This window comes from Mustela nigripes, chromosome 2 (genome assembly GCF_022355385.1).
Source record: "Mustela nigripes isolate SB6536 chromosome 2, MUSNIG.SB6536, whole genome shotgun sequence".
Taxonomy (NCBI): Eukaryota; Metazoa; Chordata; class Mammalia; order Carnivora; family Mustelidae; genus Mustela; species Mustela nigripes.
This window is the reverse complement of record NC_081558.1, coordinates 20,424,049-20,450,418: the sequence shown is the minus strand read 5'-3', so window position 1 is coordinate 20,450,418 and position 26,370 is coordinate 20,424,049. Positions and strand designations below refer to the sequence as shown.

Genomic DNA, 26,370 nt, shown 5'->3' with positions numbered 1-26,370 from the left:
GTTTAGGATAGAGGTTTCTGAATTTTGCCGCTTCAGAATCACCTGGGCAACTTATTAAAACTATAGACCTTAGATCAAAATCTTTGCATTTTTTATAAACTCCCTATCCTACATATTCTGGTGGTTCTGTGTCCCACAAAGCTTGAGCACTGCTGCTCTCAAGGGTAGTACTGGAATGTCTTATGTTGTAAATTATTAATATTTCTGATATCTATTACTCACGTGTAAACCTTAAGAACAAAATCCTTTTCTTCCTTTAATTCTGTGAGCGACTGCAGAACATCCAGGATGCTCAGGACAGCGCAACCATATGGTCGCCGGTAGTGTAGGTGAGCAGGGCCCTTCTTCGAGTCATTCAGGAGCATCCGGCCTGAAGCACAGCAGAAAATACCAGTCAGACCAAGAACTCCAGGCTCCTCTCCAGTACCACCTGATTGTCATCCAAGGATGCCAGAGATATAGGCACCTTAGAAATACTCTAAGCTGGAAGACTAATTTAGGACTAAAGAGAGCCATGCAGGGATGCAGAATATTTATGTGGAGGAATGCCAGACAGGCCTTGGCCACATTCAATTAATCATCCTTATTATCTACCTTAATGCCATTAGTCCATTTATTAATCATATGAGAATAAAACAGTGGTTTTATGAATTTCTTAGAAAAACCACTGTGTTAGATTTAAACCTCTTTGGCATATTGGGGATACAAAGTTTAGTATTTTTGTTGCCAGGTAAAAACTTTTATGCAAAGGTAAGAACCACGAGTTATTCTTCCAACCAAATTTTGCTGTCACGGCTGCTCTTGAATCTCTGCTGGAGCGAAAGTTGTCTCAGAAAGAATGGGGGCTCGCTTCTCCCACCTACCAAAGCTGTGCCTAATGGTGGCCGCGAGAGGACTTGAAGAAGCAAAACTGGAACGTCAGTAAATGCTTACGAAGTACAGCAAAACAAAGTACAGTAAAGAGGTGTTTTGTTGGCAAAGAAGTAAAAAATACTCTTTGACAAAAAAGGTACATGATAATGTCAGAATCCAAACTGATGGAGGAAGACTTGGTTAGACCCCAGATTACGCCTTATGCTCGAAATGAGGCTGAGTAAATCAACCACAGAGCAGCAGCAAAAATCACTTTCATCATCTTGGGTGGGGTAAAAGTGAAATACCATACATCAGCTGCAGTAAGGGTAGTAACTCTTATTTTGTGGAAAACTGCACAGATACATACTTTGGATACAAAACACAGCAAAGGCCATTCGCCACATGTTCAAGATGGCAACCTGCAACCTGTTGTAAGATCTCTGAAGTGGAAAAGCTGGTACAAAGGCAAAGCACTGTGGTGGAGAGAATGTTAAAAGAGCAGACCACTTGAAATAAAGAGTTTGGAGTTTGGGTCTAAAAACAAATTGGGAGCAGAAGATTTCAAGTGAAAAAAAAAATTGCTTTCATTCATGTCAAATTCAGCTATCATAGCAGCTGAGCTTAAGGCAGAGTTCCAATACAAGCTGGACTCCCGTCGAGACCTGACATTACGGGTAAGAGCTATGGAGATGAGAAAGCTCAAACATAGTAGTAGATACTTATCCCAAGGTGGGCTGGTCTTAGTCATGTGAACGGATAAGGTCAACAGTACCTATTCGTATCACATGGGCAACTATATATAAATCTCTCTTCATATCTTTGCTGCTCAGATCCTAGGAAAAGAAAAAAAAAAGTAAATTAAGACAATGAATGTACTGAAAATAATTAAAATTTCACTTCAAAACCTCATAATCATCTGTTTTTGTTACTTTTAGCATATGTTATAGGTGGGGAGGGGGACTAAAGCACACAGTGGTTTAGTGGTTTGTAAGATTCCTGTGGCCAAAGTGTGAATATCTTACCTGCCTCTGGAAGTTAATTTATTGATAATACCTTCCCAGCTTTTATTTAGAATAGCCAACAGATATCTACAAGAGTTCTCACATTAGAAATCTTCATAATATTGCCTTATCCATGTTTATTTGAACATCATTTTATAAAAAACATTTTGTAACAAAAGAAATGTTCAATGCAGAACAAAAATTGGAAAACACCAATAAGCTTATTAATGACTGATATTTTAAAATTTTACTCTTTACTAATTTTATGTTTATTCTGTGTTCCACAATGATTATTATGCACTAGATATGTTCCCTTGAGAAGAGACTAATTTGGCCTTAGTGAAACCTCAAAAATTTGATCTCCATTTCTAAATTTAGATATGCATCATTTGTACTGAAGTATAAAGCTGAAAATAATCTTATCTGGAAAATTCTAAGGGCTTCCTTTAAGTAAACGATCTGATCCAATCAGTAATTTTTAAAACTAAAGTTATTAAAATAATTTTATACATTAAATTATTTATGTTTAGAACACCTTTCGAAATAAAGCATTCATTTATGGGTATGTATTTCACTTTAACACGTTGTACTTAAAATAATAAAATGTTAATATATACTCTGTTTCAGACTTCTCACCAGGTCAGCTTGCTGCTCACTGAGACACACTGTTGTGAATTAATGATATTGATGGAATAACCTCTGTCCTTAATGGACAGTTTCTCAAGATTTCCCTTTTGGTTCTAGGAAAAGGTCCCTTACTTAGTTCCCTGTCTTTCCCATCTTTCATCTCTTGACTGGTCCCGATGCTGTCTCTTTTTAAAAAGCCAGGGAAAGGGACAATCAAGTGACAGTTATAGTTTCAAATGAGCTTTGCAATCCAGAGTCCCCATGTTTGCTTTATTTTTATACCTTGTTGCAAGGTTAGGACTTGGGTAAGGCAAGCAAGGCACCCAAGGTGCAAAGTTTAAGGGGGTCTCACTCTCAGGAAGTTGTGCTTTGCTTGCCTTACCATAGACCAGCTCTGCCCTGTAGAGTGGCCCTAGACATATGAAAGGAAAGGAGACATTAAAAAGTAATGTGCAATGGTGAAATTGAAACTTTTAGATTCTAGATGGTTATGACATTTCACCAAATTCTTGATGGAATAACAAAGTGTGCTTATAATGAAATAGGATACAAAATAATTTAAGATAAATGTGTATCTCTGGAATCACAAAGAAATATTTTTACATGAAAGTTGTCGTTTGAAACTGAAAAAAGGTGGTTCAGGCTCCATCTTACCACTTCCTTTAATTTAGAAATGGAATTTAAAATGATACCTTCAAATATCTCTGTATTTTGACACCCATTAAAATGGTTACTAAATAACAAATAAAAATTTAAAAAATCCACATTACCACTTCTTTGCGCTTTTTTTAGGGATTGAAACATGTCTACTTACTGAAAAATATAGAAATTTTTGACACATTTCAAAATGAAATGGTTCCTTCTACATAGCTTGGAATGTGTTAAGCCAAACTACCAAATAACCAGTATGATGATTAATCTCTACATCTACGAATTCAAGTCAGTTACCAAAGATGATCAAACACTAATCAGATCAGTTGTACACATGAGCACAGGACCTCTCTCTTGGTTCTAAGTGAATGAAAGGAAGAAAACTGAAATATAATTTATGGTATTTTCCAAGTAGATAGAGTAGGCGCCCTTTCTGACCATTTTGTATTTGGTACCTAGAACTCTCTGTGGTATTTATTTTAAGTCAATAATATAAAATGGGAAGAATTGGTGCAAAAAATATTTTATGTGAAATTATTATTCGTGAGTCCCACATAATTTCAGTGTGAAAGCTATCTTATTAAACATAAGTATGTGGTTAAACACAGTTACCACAAAGTTAGTAAACACTCACTGTTTAAGACTAGGTACCAAGTGTGGCTATCCATGTTAAAATACTCACAAGACCTGTAAAACCAAGATGTGAAGAGGAATTCCCACCATTCATTTGGTGAGCTGAGTTTGAATTTAGATTTACCCTCTGGGGCATACTCTCCAATCCCACATAATTAAAAGCTGGTTCCCAACTACATGGTAGTTATAGGGGAGTGACTCAGGGCTCAGCATCTTGGACTCAGTTCCTGATGTTCCATTTGAAACATGGAGAAGTCAACTCACTTTCCTGTGCCTGAACTGCCCTTTTTCTGTACACATAATGGGATTTGCAAAAACAAAACAAGGCCAATTTATTCATGCTTATGCTACAGAAGAAGCAGAAGCTATAAATAAATATAGAAAATATAATGCCAATGAATGCAGGGAAAACAACACAAGTTAATTTTCTGAGTTGGTCACTCAAATATAACAAAAAATAAACATATTCATTTACTTCTATAATAGATCATTACTGGGGCCTTCATATTTGCCAGGGACTGTGTGTGAAGCACTGGATGTCTACTAAAAAAGTAAATTCACAGACATGTTCTCACACGTTCATATACATAGCCATTGTTTATCATGAAACTTAGGAAATCACTGTATTAGACATTCACATAAATATGAAACACCTCCTTCTGGATAAAATTCTTTATGGACAGGAATCTCTGAAATCTGACAAGGTTAGAAAAAACCCCGATTTTATAGAGAACAAGGTTGAGTCATGAATAATGTGCTGGTCTATAATGTGGCTCTGAAGTCTGCTTGAGTAATCTTGCAAAACCGCTCAGTTTGTAGGCCTCCCTCTTCTTGATGCTAAAAGGTAAGCTATCAAGTTGGCACTGACCATAGCTGTGGCTGCATTTTCTTGCATTACTCTCAAACTCTGTAGCACCTATGTCAATCTGGAAAACTTCTTTAGTTCACAGGAGGAACTCAAGTCTTAGATGAGAAAATAGGTTCCACCAAAATTAATATTTCTCATTGCTTAAAGTAAAACATGAAAATCCTGGATAAGACAATCTTGTGAAAAAATTTCATGTGCTTTGTAAAAATTTCTCAAATCATTCTTTAGGATCTTAAAAAGCAATCCAGAGCTGTACTGCAAAGGGAACTACAGAAGTGGTATTTTTAGCAGCCTTGTCTTCCCATTGTGGCAGAATAAGAGCACATGAATGTTATGTGCATCTTTGATTTATAAAGTCACAGCTACAGCTTAGGCCTCTGGGCCCATATAGATAATTAAAATGCTACAAAATGAAAATTTCAATTTACTGTAATTACATTCAAATATCATCATAATTAAGTTCATTTTTCAAGAGACAAGGACCACACTCATCATATTCAAGGACAGCCATACATACAGCTCTATTCACAATGCCAGAGAACAGGGAAGCAGTGATTTCTTTTGGTGCTTTATCAGAGAATCAGGGTCTAGAAAAACCTCCTAAGGTCAGTGAGGCATTCTAGGCAGATGGGTGTCTTTTTTCTTCCTATTTCTATTTCAGAAAGGTGACCAAAGAGGACCACTTCAGTGTTTACACACTCTCACTTCAGAAGCTCTTTCCCAATATCCTAACCTAAATCCCAACTTGTACTCTTTCCCTCATTCTTTTCCTACTGAAGGAATAGCGCTGCTTTCCCCAGACAAAATAATCTCATGGGTCTGCTTTACCTGCTTGGTCTTCCTGCATTGTCTCCTAGAGTTTGAATGCTGAGCTCCAAGATGGGCTAAAAAAATCACTTTAGCTTAACCAGACTTACAAATGTTTCTGTACATCTGGAGAGTTTTCAACAGAAACTGTCCCTGAGAACATGGCTTCTGATTCTGCAGTAATGCTGTTTGAAGCTTTGAAAGATAAAGTTGTAGTAAATGAACAAAAAAGTCATGTACTCGCCACATATATGTGGTATCAGTAAAACAGGTAAACAAATCCAATTCTATCTTTCAGAGAAAGCTACATATACAATGCCTAGAGAAATCCTATTTGTGTTTAAGAGGTACATTGTAAGCTCTGAGACACCTGACTGTAACCCATCAATCACACACCCCACACCAGGGCAGAGGCACTGTGAAACTATCACACCTCCTGGCGTTAATGGGTCTTAATGTATCTCACTAATACCGAAGCAGATCAAAGACTCCACAAGAGTCAAAACTGGTTTAAAATTATAACACAGTCTTGTTTTCTCCTTCAGCAAATAAACAAAGCTGCACACTGGTTTTCTTTAAATAAAAAACATTTAGTAACTCAAAATCAACTTGAGGAATACACAAGGCAATGTGGTATTATTAGGCTGAGCACTTGCCAGAAGCAGATTACTATGTCTTCTCTGAGCTGATGAGTTTGTGGTTCTGGAGACCATGAATGACTACATCGTTATTCAGAAAAAATGAAAGTATAGATCACAGTAGGAAAAGACCCTCTATTTGGATGTAAGAGAGAAGAACTACTTAGTTTGTCTCTCTTTATATGCACTCACTAAAAAACTGCAAAGCTGTAAATTTGGTGGATGCCTTTAGAGACATTATACTTCTACATCAGAGAAATTCCAAGTGGCCTTGAATAAGAATAGTAAGAAAGACTTCTTCCAGATTTTGTCTGTTATATTAAATAGCTTCTAAAATCTACATTAGTAAAAGGTATTTGATTATATTTCTTTAATAAAAATTCGATTGAAAACTATAGCTGATTTCAGTTTTCTTTAAATATTTCATTAAAATCTGATAGAAACATAAATCAAGCCCTAATCTCCCCAGTGTGTAAGAATAAAGGGAGGTAAGAATAAATACTTGTTTCCAGGGTGACAATATCCACATAGCAGGCCCCTGGGTAGAGTCAACAGGAGAGGAGAGAAGGGAAAGAGAATTTGCACATACTGTAAAAAGGGCACACATTCGTTCTATCTTCTCTGGATTCCTTGGCCCACCATTCTTGTTCAGTCTCACCAGAAACCGCTCACTGAAATGTAGGAGAGAGAGACAGAAAAATGTAAGGGACCATATGCTCCAGAACAAATAAAAAGGGCATTTATAGAGAAACCCTAAACACTGTCAGAACAGCTCTTAGTGACAGGCAAGGCCAAAAGTACATGTCTAATGCCGGGACACTATTTTTCTTGCCAAGCAGCATGCAATGGACACTACCAACTGCCTAACAGCTGTTGCTGTTTCTCTGCTGGCAGCAGCTCTCCTTTCCCTAAAGGTGTGTGCTCCCTGAGAGGAGCAATGAAGACTGTATCTTCTATTATTTTCCAAATACCCGCACAGCTCCACTCATAACATAGGCCCATAACAAGCATATATATTCTCTGATGTGAACACTCAGATCATAAAAATATCCACCATACTCGAGCCAAAACTATCTATATTACCCAGTTTACATCTTCCTATAGAACTCTTAAGAATCATTTCAGGACTAAGAAAAAAAAAATGTTACAGGGACTTAGAAAATTTTGAGCAAAAAGTCAAAGAGAAATAATGTGTTATAACTAGAGCTGCAATCAGAATTTCATAGGGCCATTAAAACATTCTATTTCACAAACAAGACAGGTTAACTCTAAAAGTAAATTACTGGGTTAAAAAACCAGAGATACAGTGTTTGTGACATCCGGAGCAGTGTCTCTTCATTCTCTTACTCCTGCCTGCTCCTGCCCAGGCTCAAATTTTTCTACCTCTTCATCCCAAGGCTCCCCATCAACTGCAACAGAGAAATTGAGCCATGGAAAAGACCACATTTCTAATCAAATTAAAATTCTAAAAGTAATTTACTTGTCCTGTGCTCATAGTCATGTACTCGCCACATATATGTGGTTTCAGTAAAGAGGTCAATATTAAAATATTGTCCTAGAATTAGCAACTGTCTAGGTTGCTTACTTTGTTCATGTGTTCATCTGTTCATTTAGTCAACCAATAGTTATTAAGTTCTGTGTGCTAAACGTGGGAATACAAATGTGAACAAGATACACACAAGGTACTTTTCTTCATAGAGCTTGTGATCCTGGTAGACAATTAAATATGCAGAAATGAAGCTAAAAAAGATTTTTTTCTGCCAGGGGTTTGGATGGCAATAAGGAGAGAATGCGCACAGAAGGAGCAGGAAAAAAGGGCTTTGGTCAGAATCCTGAGGGATGTTGATATTTAGGGGAAAAATAAAAGGTAGAACTAGCCAAGTAGACACATGGGGACAAATAGAAAAGCAGGACAAATAAGGAGGTGGGATGCTGTGTTAGTCAAGGGAAGAAAATGTCTGAAAGCAGGGTGGGGAGAGGAGGAGGGGTTGGTGAGTTCTAAGGTCAGTGAGAATCACAGGAGACAAACACAGGACTGTCTCGGAACACAGACCACTGTGATTCCTGCAATAACAGTTTTAGTGGAATGGCAGAGAAAGAGCCCAGTGTGAGGAGGAAGAAGTGAGGAGGCAGAAATAGTCTAGACTACTTTTTAATAAAGGGCTGTGGAAATGTAGAAGTGAACTTATAGTTGAATGGGCATATTGCGTTAAGGGAGGTCTTAATTTTTTAAAAGATTTTATTTATTTGAGAGAGAGAAAGAGAGAGAGAGAGAGAGAGCAAGCACAGGCAAGGGGGAGGGGCAGAGGGGCTCCCTTCTGAGCCAGGGAATCTGATGCAGGACTTGATCCCAGGACCCTGGGATCATGACCCGAGCTGAATGAAGGCAGACAGTTAACCAACTGAGATACCCAGGCACCTGAGGGAGATCTTTATTAACATGTGGGATAACCCTTATGTTTATACTTAATTGTCAATAAAGGCACCAAAATTTAGTAATGGAGCACAGTAATTTCAATGGTGTTTCAGAATCCAAATGAAAAAACTAAACTTTAATCCTTGCCTACAAAAGGTTAAGTTGCCTAAATGTAAGAGCTAAAGCTATAAAACTGTAAGAAGAAAACACAGGAGAAAAATGAAGACAAGTGTCTTTGTATATTTTATTTACATTTGTTTTTCCACCTTTAGCATAAAAGAGAAAAATCTTTGTGATTTCAGATTACTAAGTGAATATCATGAATCACAATCAAATGGTAAACTGAACTTTATAAAAATTAAAACCATCTTTTCTTTGGGAGACATTATTAAAGTGAAAAGACAAGCTATGGACTGAGAAAATATTTACAAATACTCATCTAAAAAGGGACTGTATTAAGAACATATTGAGTTCTGAGAGTTCTTTATAAGTAACAGCTCAACTTAAAAATGGACAAAAGATCTGAAAAGATCTTTCACCAAAGAACATACAGGGATGGCAAATAAGCTCAAGAAAACATCATTAATCATTAGAGAAATACAAACTAAAATCACAGTGAGATACCACTACACTCCTATTCGAATGGCTAAATTAAAGACTAAATATACCAAGGGTTGGTGAGAATGTAGAGGAACTAGACCTCTTGTAAACTGCTGAGGGAAGTGCAAAATGGTATAGTCAGTTTAGAAAAGAGTCTGACAGTTTCTTTATAAAGTTAAACATATACTTATTATATGATCTAATCATTCTGCTCCTAGGAGAAATGAAAAGTTATGTCCACACTGAGACCCGTATGTGAATATTTACTGCAGTTTTATTCATAATAGCCAGAAACTGTAAAGAATACAAATATTCATCATGAGATGAATGGAATATCCATACAATGGAATATCCATACAATGGAATATTACTTCACAATAAAAAGAACTACTGAGATATATAATAACTTGGATGAATCTCAAAAACACATACTAAGTGAAAGAAGCCAATCAATCACAAAAGACCGTATATTGTATGCCTCCATTTACATTATAATCTAGACTAGGCAAAACTGTAAGGAAGGAAACCAGATCAGGAGTTGTCAGGGCGAGGGAGGAGGGCAGGGACTGACTGCAAAGGTGCATGAAGGAACTTGCTGGGCTGATGAAAGCTTCTACTTCTTGAATGTGGTGGTGATTCCACAACAATAAATTTGTCAAAACTCACCAAACTATGTTTTAAAAAGAGTGAATTTTACTACATGTAAATTACAGTTCAACAACCTGACTTCAAAAAAGGACAGGGCACACTAAAGAACATTTATTTCTAATAGGACAATGTTTGTAGGTGATAAGATACTGAAGGGAGGAAAGAGAGAAAATAATTGGCAAAGGAAAAAGAAGTTCCCACCTCCTTGGGAAAACTGAGAGAAATCAAGGAAAGAACAAAGGAGGAAACAACCCGTGTGGATACAAATAAGTTAGTAGTTTTAGAAGTTGGGTGTATCAGAGAAACAGGAAACAAGAGCATCAAAGTAACATTTCTCTGTCTGTTACTGTAGTTATCTATCCTAACTAACATGTATATATGCATTCAACCACCCAGTTAACTCTTTATTTATTTATCTATCTATCTATCTATCTATCTATTTATTTATTCATTTATTTATTTATTTATTTATTTTCAGTATAACAGAATTCATTGTTTATGCACCACACCCAGTGCTCCGTGCAATACGTGCCCTTCGTAATACCCACCACCTGGCTTCCCCAACCTCCCACCCCCAGTCCCTTCAAAACCCTCAGATTGTTTTTCAGAGTCCATAGTCTCTCATGGTTCACCTCCCCTTCCAATTTCCCTCAACTCCCTTCTCCTCTTCATCTCCCCATGTCCTCTATGTTATTTGTTATGCTCTACAAATAAGTGAAACCATATGATAATTGACTCTCTCTGCTTGACTTATTTCACTCAGCACCCAGTTAACTCTTAACTTGATGTAGGAATAGAAAAACAGTTTTTAAAGGAAGTTTATGTCTTTTTCAGAGAATTTATCACTACTTCTGCATTCTTTTTTTAAAATTTTTTCTTTTCAGTGTAACAGTATTCATTGTTTTTGCACCACACCCAGTGCTCCACGCAATCCCTGCCCTCTCCAATATCCACCACCTTGGTCTCCCAACCTCGGAACACCTGCAACTGTTCTCATTGTCATATTACCAATCTCTCAAGGACAGACATCTACCACGCAGGCTGCTGCTGGAGCTGCTAGACCCACAGAAAGGTGTATGGTTTGGAGGAGCTAAATCAAGATCTGGTCCAAAGATAAAAGGTCCAAAGATAAAACAAATTCCAGAGTGGATAGGTCCAAAGATAAAAGGTCCAAAGATAAAACAAATTCCAGAGTGGATAGGGTTGCTGGCCCTATCAGAACCCAAGAACGTCTCTTTTCCCTCGACAGTGAGAGGAGGCCCCTGAGTTCTCACAGTGCCCACATGACCTTCACATGTCCTAGAGCCTTTCATGTTTCTGTTTTCATCTGACCTTCACAATTTGTGAAACCGAAAATAATTGTTTTTTTTCCCCCCTTCATTTTATATGGTTTTGGGTACGTATCTAGTTATTTTCTGTCGTGCTAGCTTCTCCAATGGGTATGACAAGCAAATGATGTTTTCTTCTAACATTCAAACTATTTGAAAGCAAACATTGGATAGCCAATGTTTCCTGAAGTGGTCGAAAAAAGTGGGAAACACTGTAGTAAACACAGTTAAACAGGTTTTTACCCACTAGGACTTCTCAGAGGTTTAAAATGTTATGATGTGTTTTGATACCAATGGGACAGATGACATTTGACCCTGCAGGGAGCTTTTCTGTAAGGCAATGGAGTCTGTACAGAGTTTGAGAAATTGGCCAATGAGAGCTACAGCAACCATTCATATTTCCCAATGGTATGAAAGGAACTGTGGTCAAAAGAGTAAAATTTAAAATTTATTCATGAGATTTTATGAACATTCTCTATAAGAGAGCAACAGGGAAGCTTATCTCTTAAATAATATGGGTGATAAAACTCCAATTCTTTCAAAAGAAAGAAAGAGATAATGTTAAGTTCTTACTTTTCATAAGCAACATTATAAGAGAACTGCTCTATATTTAGTGGTTTTTATGATGAGCTATGCATGAACAGTATATGAAGTTACATTAATTTCAGAATTTCATTATTATTGAGCAAGTTGCTACAAATGAATTCCATAATTTGAATCTGTGGCAAGTCTAAATGTCCCAATTTTAAGATCACTTGATTTTATGAAGGTTCTAATTCACACACTCATACACATTTCCATGGATATTAATTCATGCATCCCTAGAGCAAATGTTCAGTGACCATCAATAAGATCCCAGCCTATACTGAGACAGAGACAGTCTCTGATACTTAGGGAGAATATTTCCTGAAGACTCTGTTTTGGAAATACAAGCATCCTCCTCAAATAAGTTCAGAGGAATTCTCTCAACTCTTCCATTTTAATCTTCGTGTTTCTCATTTGTTCCTCTGTGGAGATGGACGGCAACTACTTAGCAACTACTATCTCTTCTGTGATAACCTCCCAGGTGCTGAAAAACAGACAAGGAGCCCCAAGGCCATAGTACATAGCACAGTGCGATAGATTAAAAAATCTCTAGTATTTCCTCACAGATTCATTTTCCAATTTAGCTCACTTGGCTTTATGTCTCAAGTTCTTCAAGTTTTCCCACTTTCATTCTGAAGCACAAGAGCAGAAATACATAAAGGGGTTTCATAAAGGCAAATCAGTACTGTGGTTTTCAAATTTATTTTTAGTATCTGCTTTTCAACAAAACCTTACACTGTTCAATATATGAAAAATCGATAAAGAGCTACTTAGGTTGAGTAGGGGAACTGGAGGGGCAGGGGGGAAAAAATCCTCCCTACTTAGGCTTCTCTCCTAACCACAACCTGTCCCTGAGACACTTCAGGGCTCCAAAGAACACATTTATAACTATTATTACAGTTCAAGGATTTTTTCCAGCCTTCTTTCCTCCTTTTCATTCATTTCAACAAGCGTTCATGAACCTTCACCATATTCCAGAAACTGAGGTAGATATTGGGAAAAGAGAAATGAAATGGTCCCTCCCTATCCTCAAGGTTTTGAGTCTACTGGGAGAGAGGCACAAATAAACCCCAAATTGCAACATAATGTGAAAATGCTATAATTATACAGAAAGGGGCTACTAACAAGTTCTACTGGGATGAGGATAGGCTGCCCAAATGGGATACTACAAAGGACTCTTGCAGTATTGCGAGGCTTACAGCATTTGGTGAGATGAAGAGAAGAGGATTCTAGGAGAGTGCTCCAAGTGCAGACTCTCAGAGGGCTGAGGTATTTTGATGGTGGGAAGGCTCCGGGCAAGAGTTAGGAGGGCACTGGAGAGCCAGGGAGTGGTCAGAGGTACTATGCAACACAGAGTGGACAAATCCAGAGTGGACTTAGCTGTGAGGGTTCTCCAAACTTGGCTATTATCAGGAATAACTGCCAGCCTATGAAAATACAGATTCCTAGACCCCATCCCAGGTCTTCTGGATCAGAATCTCTAGAGGAATAGACTCAGAGGACTTCTGGGGAGAGTGTAAGAATCTGCCTTTTTAAGCAAGTTTGGAAAACCCCATTATGGGCCTTAGAGAAGCTTGGAAAGTTCAACTAGGAGAAGCACTGTTGACTTCCTAAGTCTTTTGAATGATCACTTGGGTGTTGAAAGCAAGTTGATAACATAGAAAATACTCCAAAGACAATGGGAGTAGCCCCAGCAAGCTATGATTCAGTTTGGAAACAGAAGACAGGAAAATGGATGTGAGATGTAAGCTGGCCACATATAGCAATTGATTGGATGTGGCAGTCAACCAGAAAGTTCAGATGCGAATGCTGAATTTGAAGTCTCTGTGGGATATGTAGGTGAAAAAAACAGGCAGATCAAAGCCTAAGTCTGAAGTTCAGGGAAAAGACATGGGTGGGAGGTGGAGCTCTGGGTACTCATCAATTTGCTATCACAGTAGCAACAGCAGCCACTTAATGAATATCTTTTATGTACTGGGCATTGTTTAAAGTATTTCTTTTCTTGACTAATTATATTTAATACTCATAACAGATATTTCATCTCCAAAGAAACAGAGTCAGAGGGGCAAAGTTCTTGGCTTGAGATCAGAGGGTAGAGAGAGAACAGTAAAAATGAAATTCTAATCTGAATCTGTTTGACTTCAAAGCCCTTACTTTATCTATATTTCATCTTATGAATTGAGCACTGGAAAAAGAGTGGTGTGGGAGAGGAGGGGGCTTCCACGGGTAATATCCAAACTACATCTTGCCCTAGAGATGCACCATGTCTGTGTCACATAGGCTCTCAGATGTGCTGCCTGAAGGAAATCCAGCCATAATCCCCATTACCTATATGGGACATTTGACCCCTCTGATTAGAAAATTTATGCCAAGCCCTCATCCCAGTTCTGCTAGTGGCCCCCTAGTCTGAAGTTAACGGCACTCCCACTCCGTCACACTGAGAAGTGATGGGAACAATGGTTTGCCTGATTTGGAACAAGCAGAGACTTGAATGATAAACAATCCAAGAAAACATATTCTTTTCATTTTCTTTAAAGTAAAAGAGACACAGGAATAAACCTGTTATCATATATCCTTGAATGTTTATAAAAGCATTTTTCTAATTATACAGCCCCTAGAGGGTCTTTGGAAATCATGCAATTCTCATGAAATTGAACTAAATGGTAACTTTATGATCAATTATGTGGGAAGTTACAGTTGTTTTAACTCTAATGATTTATGCTCTCACCCCAGGATCAGACTCCCAATTCTAACAATAGAAAGCATGTAGATGAATAAAATGAGGGTGAGGTTCTGTTGACAGGACAGCACAACAGGTCGTCTTTGCTGTCTCCAAAATTCAAGTCAAAGTGCTTCTAAGAAAAGTGCACATCCATGTGGGGAAGTTGGGCATGGAGGGAATGACCCTGCCTTCTATGTGTTTTGCTAATTCATCTGTGGGGTCTAAAGAAGTAGCATACTTTTATATTTCTCAGCTGCAGGTCAAGCAGTCTGACGTATGATAAGAAAGTAACCATGCTAGCCTTTGCTGCCAAATAAGCAATGTTTGAGCAGTGGTTGCTTCTCTGTATTCAAGAGAAGTTCTTTTGTCTGGTGTAGACAAATGCCCCCTTCATAGATAGGTCCTTTGTAACTTCCCAAGAGTAATACAGACCTAGTAGTTATGAAAGAAATGATAAACATATTAATAAATGAATGCTGAAAAAAAACAATTTAGCTAAGAACACTTTCATTAAGTGTATAGAAAGAATGCTACTTAGTAATTTATCTGACTACATTATCATAGAAAAATAAAGCATTTAAGAGCAAATCACTGATAACATGACGTAATTTTTTCCTATTTATTTATTATAATGTTTCCCAATTTATTTATTATGCAAACTGGAAAGACTTAAACAAATGCTAAAGTGTGGATACTCCCTAAGACTTCATAGAAAAACAGTATCTTGGCAGTAATACAGAAAAATGACTAACTTTTATGAAAGATCACACCTGACATAGTGCAATCATGGTATTTCCTAATGGATAGTCTACTAACTAGAAAAAGATAACCTCAAAAATTAATTCTTTCACTGGTAGGATCAAACTGTAAGCAAAACAAACTTTGAGCAAACATCACTCACTCCAGGAATTCAGTGCATAAAACTTTTCAGTCTTCACAATTATGCTTCTGAATTTCTACACAACCTAATGGAAATGAAACAAACACACACCAAGGTTTTGAACAGGATGAGAGCAGTTATCAACATGTGTACTATATTTTATAGAGCTTATCACCTTTTTCTCATATGGCACTTCATGTGATATGTGGCAATTTGGCAGGAATACTCCAAATTTTCATTGAAAAGAGTATCTTCCTGACCCTGCTCCCTTCCTCTATCATGACCTACATTTATACTGATAATCTTTTGTTCTGTGCTTTCTAGCTCTTTGTTTAGAATGTGAACATTTTTGTCTTTTAAACTTCATTCTTTTACTCACTACACATATTCTCTGTTTGGCATGATATAGGGTAAGAAGAATATATATTCACAGATGGAAGAAAAATCATAGCATTTGCCTGAGGTTTTTCATGGTCTGCTTTCACACACACGCCTACAGATTTGGCCTATTATAACTCCGTAAGTTCCCTAAGGATACCAGAATACACATTATTTATACTTATTAACTTGTTCTTGTCACTATTTCTGCTGCTGTTTCTGTGCTTCAATGAGGCAAAGTTTTGTTGTTTAATATATTATATGTCTCTTAAGAGGGAACCCTGATGGGAATAGTAGAGCCTATAGAAACCAAAATAAATATACACAGGAGAAACAGAAAAATCTTGATCATTTTCTGAGTGGAAGCTAGAAGACTGAGCCAACTTGAAAGCCAAATGAATATTTAAATCTGTGATGAGCATGTGTTACATGCCAATAATGGATCATTGAACACTACATCAAAAACTAATGATGTACTATATGTTGGCTAACTGAATAATAATAATAATAAATAAATCTGTCAGACATTCTATTAGACGTTTTCTAATCTTTTAAAGAATAAGACTGAGAAGGGACACCTTTTCAGTGGCTCAGTCAGTTAAGTCACTGCCTTTGGTTCGGGTCATGATCCCAAGGTCCTAGGATTGAGTTCTTCATTGGGCTCCTTGCTCAGTGGGGGACCTGCTTCTCTGTTTCTGCCTACCACCCTGCCTGCTTGTGCTCTCTCTCTGACAATTAAATGAATAAAATCTTAAAAAAAAAAAAAAAAAGACTGAAAAGCCCAGGAATAATCTCAAGGAATACCAGGAAATGAAGATTTCCTAAGTACTAAAACTTTAAAAGTATTTAAAAACTCTAATTTTTTTCAAGAAGTTTAAATTATAGGAACAATGTAACTATGTCAAAATCTTTTTTATTCTCCCTTAATATGGGACAGTTAGTGATATTAATTTTTTAAATATTTATTTATTTATTTATTTGAGCGAGAGTGGGCAGGGGGAGGGGGAGAGGGAGAGGGAGAGAGTAAATATCTAGCAGAATCCTTGCTGAATGTGGAGCTAGAAACAGAGTTTGATCTCATGACCCTGAGATCATGACCTGAGCCAAAACCAAGAGTCAGATGCTGAACTGAACCATGCAGGGGCGCCTAGTGATACTATTTTTAAAACAATATTATAGGGGCACAAGTGTAGCTCAGTTGGTTGAGCATCTGCCTTTTGTTCAAGTCATGATCCCAGGGTCCTGGGATGGAGCCCAGCATTGGGCTTCCTGCTCAACAGAGAGCCTGATTCTCCCTCTCCCCCTGCTGCTCCCCTTGCCTGTGCTCACTCAATCTTTCTCTCTCTATCACAAAAATAAATAAAATCTTAAAAAATCCCAATATTAGAGTAATATAGCTAATAAAGTATAAAGACAAGATTTTAACTTAGGTCTAGATTCTCCAAAGCCTATACTCATTCCAACTGTCTTTTTAAATATATACTTAAATAGTGAAAATAAGAACATTGATCAAAAAGAACTAAACCAACTTGAAGGTAGCTACATGTCTCTAAATATTACATATCCACAAATATACATTTGTGTGTACACAAATGTATACATCCGAGACTACAAAGGACTCTATTGTTCTTAATATTCCTATTTTGTTTCATGTGTTTCCCTCCTCTCAGTACTCTGTGCACACACACACAGACTCAATCTATCCTTTCTGCCAATGATCTTGCACAACCAGTTCAACAGATCACTCAGTCCATCAGGTTCTATCTTGTGCTATAGAAAATGGTAGCCACTAGCCGCATGTAGTTTATTCATATTTAAGCTTAATTAAAATTAAGTGAAATTGGAAAATCACTTCTCAAACTAGCCACATTTCAAGAGTTAAATAGCTACATGAAACTAGTGGCTACCAGGTACACCATAATGTTCTGCCATACACAGAGCATTTCTATCATCCTATAAAGTTCAGCATGGTCTGTGAGGGGTCGCTGGAACAAAAGATCCTGTACTACTGCATAGCAGCACTATTCCAAGTTACAAAATTACAATGCTAGAAACACTAGAGCCATCAACAAACCATAAGAGACTCTTAATCTCAGGAAACAAACTGAGGGTGGGAGGGATGGGGTGGCTGGTGATGGACTTTGGGTAGGGTATTGTGCTATGGTGAGAAAAATAAATAAATTTTAAAAAAAGAGAGAGGAGAAGGGAGTTGGGGGAAATTGGAGGGGGAGACAAACCATGAGAGACTATGGACTCTGAGAAACAATCTGAGGGTTTCAGAGGGGAGGGGGATGGAAGGCTGGGTGAGCCTGGTGGAGGGTATTATGGAGGGCATGTATTGCATGGAGCACTGAGTGTGGTGCATAAACAATGAATTCTGGAACACTGAAAAGAAATTTAAAAAATAATTAAAAAAAACAAAAGAAATATCAGTGAGCAGGTCCCATGTGATCTGCCCTTTGGCCCTTTCTGAACTTTTTGCTGGGAGTGAGACAGTCTTGAAAGCCAGAGTACTTGCAGTTTCATGAAAGAAGGTGTACTAAAGTCAGAGATTTGCTCTATCTGTGCTTACGACTGGGACAAGGGATCTGGCAGTTTCTGAGTACTTTGATCAGTGTAGGCTATGTAGTATTTTTCAGTAAACATAATCTCTTCTCTGCATTTAGGATATTGTAGCACAAATTCACCAGACATGTTAAGAGACTTAGCTATCTCTGTCCTGCCAGCCAAAGTACTGTAGGGCACTCTTACAGCACAAACACAGTCAGGGTTTACCTTTCCCAAGTACTGTAATGTATCTGCTATAGAGTGAGGTGGGCCAAAAATGAATGAGCAGATTCTGAAGTCAAGGTCCTCTGAGAACGTGTCCAGGTTATCTTCAGTAGCCTTCCATCTCTATGCACTCCAACCTCCAGGTCAGCCTGAATTATCTCCCATATATACATCTTCTGCAAATACAGCTTGAACTAGATGACTTCCTTTCTTAAAAAAGAAACTTCAGTGCTGCTTCAGCTCTGTAGATGCTCATAAGCTTCCACCTGGCAGTCCAGACCCTCTAGCATCTGTCCTCTTCCTGTCTCCCTAAATTCTTCTACTTCCATCAACATACCTTGTTCCAGGCCAGATGGATCTGCTTGCCTTTCTTAAAAAGTATTCTTTTTTCACTGCATCCTATCTCCCCACTTCTCTCTTCTGCTCAAGGCCTGCCTATCCTTTGAGGCCCAGCTCATGAAGGCTTCTGTGGCCCTATCAGTCAGAAAGGATCTATTCCTCCACTAACATCTAACCATTTATGGCAGTGCCTCTGGTTAGCGTTAGAGCTGGTGTGTACATATGTGACAACTTCACTGTGCAGAAAAGAGTTAACACAGCAGGACTGAGACTGCTGTCTTAGAAAGGTATGCTTAGAAGATCAGCCTTTGGCTGCCATCTGGGAATTTGGTTCTTTTTTTTTTTTTTTTTTTTTAAAGATTTTATTTATTTATTTGACAGAGATCACGAGTAGGCAGAGAGGCAGGCAGAGAGAGAGAGGAGGAAGCAGGCTCCTGCTGAGCAGACAGCCTGATGCGGGACTCGATCCCAGGACCCCGAGATCATGACCTGAGCCGAAGGCAGCGGCTTAACCCACTGAGCCACCCAGGCGCCCTGGGAATTTGGTTCTTAAAGAGTTTCCAACAGTTAAGGGTGGCTCACTGTGCCTAGACTGCTTGTGAGGGGCACTGTATCTTACGCTGAACATTTGCTCCCTTCTGGGAATTCTGTATATAGTAAGTAAAGGGTGCCTATGTGACAGCGCCCTATAAACATTGCATGCTGAGTCTCTAAATGGCTTCCTGGGGGGCAGAAACATTGCACAGATATTGCTGTATTTTCACTGCTGAAAGAGTGTGTTCTGGATGATCCCCTCATGTGAGGGAGAAAGCATAAGTAAGCCTGCACATGGATTCTTTCAAGCTCTGCCTGTGTTCATCTCCCTTATGATCCAGCTCTGTATCCTTACTATGTCACTGTAATAAATCTCAGCTATGAATATAGCTATATGCTGAATCCTCAAAGTCCTAACAAATGGCCACTAGGGGTTGCGCTGGGGATTTCTAACACATTCTTAAAGTCCAGTGTCCTTGTCTGTAAATTAGCAGGGACAGAATCTCCTGCAGCCCTCAAAGAATCAAGCATAGAGGCTTACAGCTTATAGAGACTTACTAAATAAAAATAAACTTGGCCTAATAATGTCTTCTTGACTTCTAATGACTTTACGTTAATAAGGACAACACAATTAAAATACCAAGATAGCTGAGAGCAAAATGAGAAACAATAAATGGGTAAATTTCCCCACAGAAGTTTCCTATCTTTACATGCACAGCTTTTTCCTGCTTTAAAGGCTCCCAAGAGCTTCACAGCAATAAATGAATATTCTGAATGTGCCTGCTGCTGCATAGGGCTCTGATGACATCTTCTCTGCTGTCCTGTCACCAGGCAAAGCTGGCAGAAATCCCGCTCCTTAGGTCCCAGGGAAGGCTGCCTGCCAGGTGTCTAGCAAAAGTAGGGTCTCTGTGGTGGGAAGAATCTTTGCAGGGGCAACCGACTTTTATTTGCCCTTCCTGTCTTTCACAAGCCCAGCTAAAGCATATAAAGAACACCAATGTTTAGATTCAAGCACAAAGCTTAAATATGTATAATAAAGATGATAACTGTGAATATTTACTGAGATCTACTATCTTCCAGGACTTTGTTCTAGGGACTGTATTGTCACTTTAATTAGGGAGACACTACTTTTTTTCCCCCTCAAACAAAAGGTCTCACACATTTATTACTGAACCAACCTACTGGTACAGCAGCATACTAACAGAGAAAAATAATCTTCTCAACAAAACTTCTCTGTTGTTCAGGAGCAGTGATGTTTACAGAGTGATATGATATAAGCAAGTGACAATGCAGCATAAATATGCATGCCACCTCGTGTGTGATTCCTTATAGATCCAGTTTGGTGGCTCTCCAATGTCCCCTCTTGGTGTTGTACTTGATTTTATTACCAGTTTTCATCCAAATCCACTGGGGAATGTGATGAGTCTCCTTTTCTTTCCTGGTCAGGAAACACCTGATCCTGAAAATCTAATGAGAAGATAGAGCAAGGAACGGTCAACCGCACACACCAGGATGGTAGGGAAAAGTCAAGATACTTCTATTTCAGAGTTGAAGAAATAAAAGCACAGTGGGGTTAAGCAATCTAGCTTATTTGGCAGCATTATCCATGGTAAGGTAGGTAGGCTTGTTCTGGCAGGTGTGTGAGTTCAGAGAGTTTAAGACAAGGGCAAGAACAAACTTTAGAGGTCAAGCCCAGGAATCCTGATAAGTCCTGACTTACAGGGTTGAGGCAGAAGAACCTCAGGCAGAACTAGGATTGGGGATGGACCAGGGTCAGTGGGAGAAAGCCATAGACTTGCTGACCACGCCCTGGTCAAAATCAAAGAGCAGGCGGATGGAATGAGGTGGAGGCCAAGGCGTCAGTGCTGAGATAGCTCAGGTCTGTTCCCAGAGTGGGCTGCTTTTTCCTTAAAGGGGAGTTCTCAACTTGGGATCAGACAGTTTCAGAAGCTCTGTATACCCTCAGAAGCAGGATGGAAAGGGGTTATGTGTGTTGCCTCTGTGCTCACACACTCTTCTAAGAATACAGCACCAAAGGATCTGGTACTCCTCCTCCCTGGTTTACTTCTGTGTCTTCATTCATCCATAAATCTTTCAAGCCCATGTGAGACACCAGGATGCTCTTCTGGGCAGCAGGCAGCTCACTGCAAGGTGATTCCTCAGTATCCTCTCTAGCCATACTTTTTGACTTTTGGCCCTACACAAATGTCACTAACCAGTTAAGATAAACTGGGTTAACTGTTATTCTGCAGCTATCCATAGAGTCAGCCTTATCATTTTAAGCCTTAATATATCCCACAAGTTTCTTTTTTTTTCAAGATTTATTTATTTAAGAGAGAGAGAGAGATTGCTAGGTGTGGGGGAAAGGCAGAGGAAGAGAGAGTCTTAAGCAAACTCCATGCTGACTGAGGAGGCTGATGTGGGATTTGATCCCACGACCCTGAGCTCATGACCTGAGCTGAAACCAAGAGTGGATGCTTAACCAACTGCACCACCCAGGTGCCCCTATCCCACAAATTTCTTAATGGAAGTAAAAAGATGTTTCAGTGCAAAAATTCAAAGCAAACTAAGAAGTAAAACAACTTAGACTTGGGGGTTTCCAGAGTAGATAAATGTTTAATTTTGATGTCAGTGAGTTTTTTTCCCATTTTTCTCTTAAATCTGGGCTCCTGATGTGCTTCCAGTGATATAACATTCAGACATCAAGAACCTGTATCTCAAGGAATTTCTAATGGAGAAATCTGCCCATTGTTTTTGGAAGGTATGCTAGGCAGTCACTAAGTACAGATCCCTTGGTTGCTGGAATCCATGATTATGATTAGGTCTCCTTAAAAGTTTCTGATTTCTATCTTCTGGTGACCCTGCAATTCTGCTTGGCTATTCTCTCATGAACTCCTGTGACAATATGGTATAATGGAAATAAAGTGGGGGGCAGACCAGGACTTGAATACTGGACTGGACACTAGTAAACTGTTCATACCCACACTAGATGCAGGGACTGAATTAGGTGACATTGTAAAGCTTCTGACATGGGGCTTGACACATCACATGCACTCAAGGAATATTCACTTGTGTCCCTTTCTTTCTCTCCTTTCCTACAGAGACTGATCCAAACTGTCACATTTTTCCTTAAGCCTCACTGGAAAACAAAATTCATTGGACATGGATGTCTTCCAAATTTATCATAGTCTAATCCAACTTTTTGTGATTCTAGGCACGTCCATTCCTCTTCCCCAATCCCTGTGGGACCATGCCTCGTGGCACTATCTCTTCTTCCTATCGTCATGCTCCCTTCTAAAAGCCCCTTCAGCTCTTGTGCTCTTTCCTACCGAACATTTTGAGCATCCTCATCCCTGTCTCTACATTTCTGCACTGTGCATTCACTCCTCAATCAACTGTTTCTTCTTATCCAATGGTTAAAACACATCATTTAAAACCTCCCCTGGCAATCTCCAAATTCAATGGTTTTTGTGTCTCAATGTAATTTAAAATATCCACTGATTCCCAAATCTGCTCTTTGGCTATAAATTTCATTTTTCCTTGTTATAATCATAGGTGAGCCCAATCTCTCTCCTCTAAGGCTAAATTCTATTGCAATGGTCCCTACACCCATCACAATGGTCCTGAAAGTCTGCCTTACTGTCTTTAACAAGTGTCTGAGTAATTTTTTTCTTCTTCAACAAAGCCCTTACTGGTTATCAGTGGATATCCCAACCTGGGCTCTGACATCTCTGGCAGATGCTTTCTATTGGTTCTAACAGATTGTGATCTGTAGTAGCTGTACTTGAGAAGACTACAGAAGTTATTTAAATGATCTATTGGATCAGTATGGAACAGTAGATCCTTTGAGAACTGTTTTTTGTTGACTAGCAACTGGTGGGAATGAGCAGGCCAAGGTGTGTAGCCAAGTAGATGCTGGGACAGAAGTGGGAGTGACTAACCTGGCTGAATCACTCTACCTGTGACTTTGGCCTTGAAGCAAGAGTATAAGTGAGGGAAAGGAGAGAATGTCTTTTATCTAAATTCCTCTAGATTCTACACAAAGTCATTTTTGCAACTGTAGACTTAATGCTGGAAGGCCATCTTGAGAGTTTATAACAAGTCATTAGTTCTTTTGATAAATGTTGCCAGTTCACTGCAGGCTCTGTAACATTTTTGGTCAGTACATATAATACTTTAAAAAAGAAGTGGTGATGCAACATGGGGGCTTAAGTGGGTAGGAGAAGAATCAATGAAACAAGATGGGATTGGGAGGGAGACAAACCATAAGTGACACTTAATCTCACAAAACAAACTGAGGGTTGCTGGGGGGAGGGGGTTTGGGAGAAGGGGGTGGGATTATGGACATTGGGGAGGGTATGTGCTTTGGTGAGTGCTGTGAAGTGTGTAAACCTGGTGATTCACAGACCTGTACCCCTGGGGATAAAAATATATCATGGCAATTTTCTAGTTTTCAATTGAAGTGGAAAAACTTGTTCAAAAGTTATTGCCACTTTATTCACAAAGGATTTTCCTTCTACCCTGTTATGTTTTATTTAGTGTCTTGATGATTTTGACCTCTACAATCTAGCAATTTTCTAAGAAAGACTAATTATACTTAGCCACACAGGCAACTCTTTACCATTTTGCATGATACCTGAAATCATACTCCCTTAATGTGGAATTAGCTCTTAAGACACCAAGAACACATAGTTTAGAATGTGAAAAAACTAAAGACCAAAACAGTTCTAGGAATCTCCCATTATTGGGAATATTTTAGAATTCCATTTAATTTATTTATGGCCTTTTTAGTTATACTTCTTTGCATTATTTTATATATCCTTAACTATTTATGGCAAATTTAGAGTTCATATTTTCCCATATTACATTAAAGGTAGAAAATTTTTAACTTTAGAGGTTAAATTACCACTCCCCACCATACTTTCTGCTATGCACTACATGTACACACATTATAACACCTTTAAGATGTTATTTTTGCCTTATATATTTAATTTTTTTAAAGTTAAGAGGATAAATAGACTTTTATATTTACTCCCATATCTACCACTTCCATGGCTCTTCAATCATTCCTGAAAATGTGAGTTTTCTTCCAATTCCTTCTTTTAGCCTTTTAGCCTGAAGAACTTAAGTTAGCATATCTTGAAGTGCAATTCTGCTGGTAACATATTCTCTTAGTTTTCCTTTATCTGAAAATATTTTTATTTTGTCTTCATTCTTGAAGGACACTTTCCATTAGATATATAATTTTGTGTTTATTCTTCAACACTTTAAAGATGCTTTCCTACTGTATTCTGGTCTCTATAGTTTCTGATAAAAAGCCCATGATCACTTGAATTGTTTCCCTGTATGTAATGTGTCAATGTGTCATTTTTTACCAGTAGCTTTTAAGATTTTCTTTTTCACTGGTGTTAAGTAGTTAGACAATGATGTGTCATTTATCCTGTTTGGTGTTTGATAGGCTTCTTAAATCTGTAAATTTATGTCTTTCACAAAATTTGGTGAAATTATTTGCCATTATTTCTTCAAATGTTTTTTCTGACCCATTTATTTTTTCTCTTCTCTTTCTGAAATTCCAGTGTGAGCCTTTTGAAATGATCAACTTAAGGTTTTGTTGTTTATTTTGTTTTGTGTCAATATTTTTCTTTCTTCTTTATACTGGACAATTCATATTGGTATTTAATTCACTGATTCTCTCTGCTATGATCTCTTTCCAATTAACCTCATCCAGAGATATTTTTATTACAGATATTCTTTTTTTTTTTAAGATTTTATTTATTTATTTGACAGAGAGAGATCACAAGTAGGCAGAGAGGCAGGCAGAGAGGCAGGCAGAGAGAGAGAGGAGGAAGCAGGCTCCCTGCTGAGCAGAGAGCCTGATGCGGGACTCGATCCCAGGACCCTGAGATCATGACCTGAGCCGAAAGCAGCGGTTTAACCCACTGAGCCACCCAGGCGCCCCTATTACAGATATTCTTAATATAGATATTGTATTTTTCAGTTTTAAAATTTCCATTTGGTTATTTAAAAAGAATTTTGTATTTTTCTGTTGAGATATTTACTATTTATTCACTCATTGTACATGTTATAACAGCTATTTTAAAAGGCCTGTCTGATAATTACATCTGAGTTATCTGAGGATTGGCTTCTGTTGACTGCCTTTTCGCCCGAGCATGGGTTACACCTTCTTGATTCTTTGTATGTCCCAAAATTTTGGACTGTATCCTGGACATTACAATTGTTATGCTATAGATGCTTAATTCTTTAATAGTCTTCTTTAGAGGGTTAGTTAGTATTTTTCTTTTTAATAGAAATTAATCGATTAGACTTAATCTGTAATATTTCTCCTGTGATTTATGGAGGTCAAATCTCAGTTTCTTTTAGCCTTAAATTGCAAGCTACCATGAGTTTGCTTTGCCTATTTGTAATTCAGGGATCATCTGCTGACATGGGCAGAGTTCATATATAGAATTTGGGATTGTCCATCTCCTATTCTCTCCTCTCCAAGACTCCTTGCAGTGGTCATGCTTGCCCCAGGCTCCATCTCTTGTTTCCTCAGGCTAAAAACACAACTCTGTTAGAGTTTTAGCTACCCCATGATGCTTTTTTTTTTTTTAAGATTTTATTATTTATTTATTTGACAGACAGAGATCATAAGTAGTCAGAGAGGCAGGCAGACAGAGAGAGAGGAGGAAGCAGGCTCCCTGGGGAGCAAAGAGCCCGATGTGGGGCTCATCCCAGGACCCTGGGATCATGACCTGAACCCAAGGCAGAGGCTTTAACCCACTGAGCTACCCAGGTGCCCCTACCCCATGATGTTCTAAGACTATACTCAGACCAATACCATAAAAGTAGGAAATTCACCATGTGTTGGTTCCTTTCTCTAAGTTTTTACTCCCCTCCAATATCTTCCTGCTTTTGTTCATTCTGCGGAATGTTAAGGTGATTGTTTTTTGGTTCTTAGCCAGTGTTAACAGGAGATTGTGGGAGGGCTAGTCAGTTAGGAGCTCACTCCATCATTCCAGAAATGAAACCAGCACAGTTCTACCTTTAAAAGACAACAACCCAAATCCAACCCACCCTCATTTCTT

The 26,370-nt window shown here is 38.4% G+C and overlaps 1 protein-coding gene across 1 annotated transcript in view; it reads right to left on the bottom strand.

The window, feature by feature from the left end:
• Nucleotides 1–218: 218 nt before the first annotated feature.
• Nucleotides 219–26,370, bottom strand: part of LOC132010413 (dedicator of cytokinesis protein 3-like) — a 198,089-nt gene continuing 171,937 nt past the window's right edge. The window contains exons 7-9 of the mRNA XM_059388283.1: nucleotides 6,670–6,751; nucleotides 1,628–1,688; nucleotides 219–370 (exon numbers count right to left, since the gene is read on the bottom strand). Of these exons, the coding sequence (XP_059244266.1) occupies nucleotides 219–370; nucleotides 1,628–1,688; nucleotides 6,670–6,751 (295 nt within the window). The remainder of the gene's footprint in view (nucleotides 371–1,627; nucleotides 1,689–6,669; nucleotides 6,752–26,370) is intronic.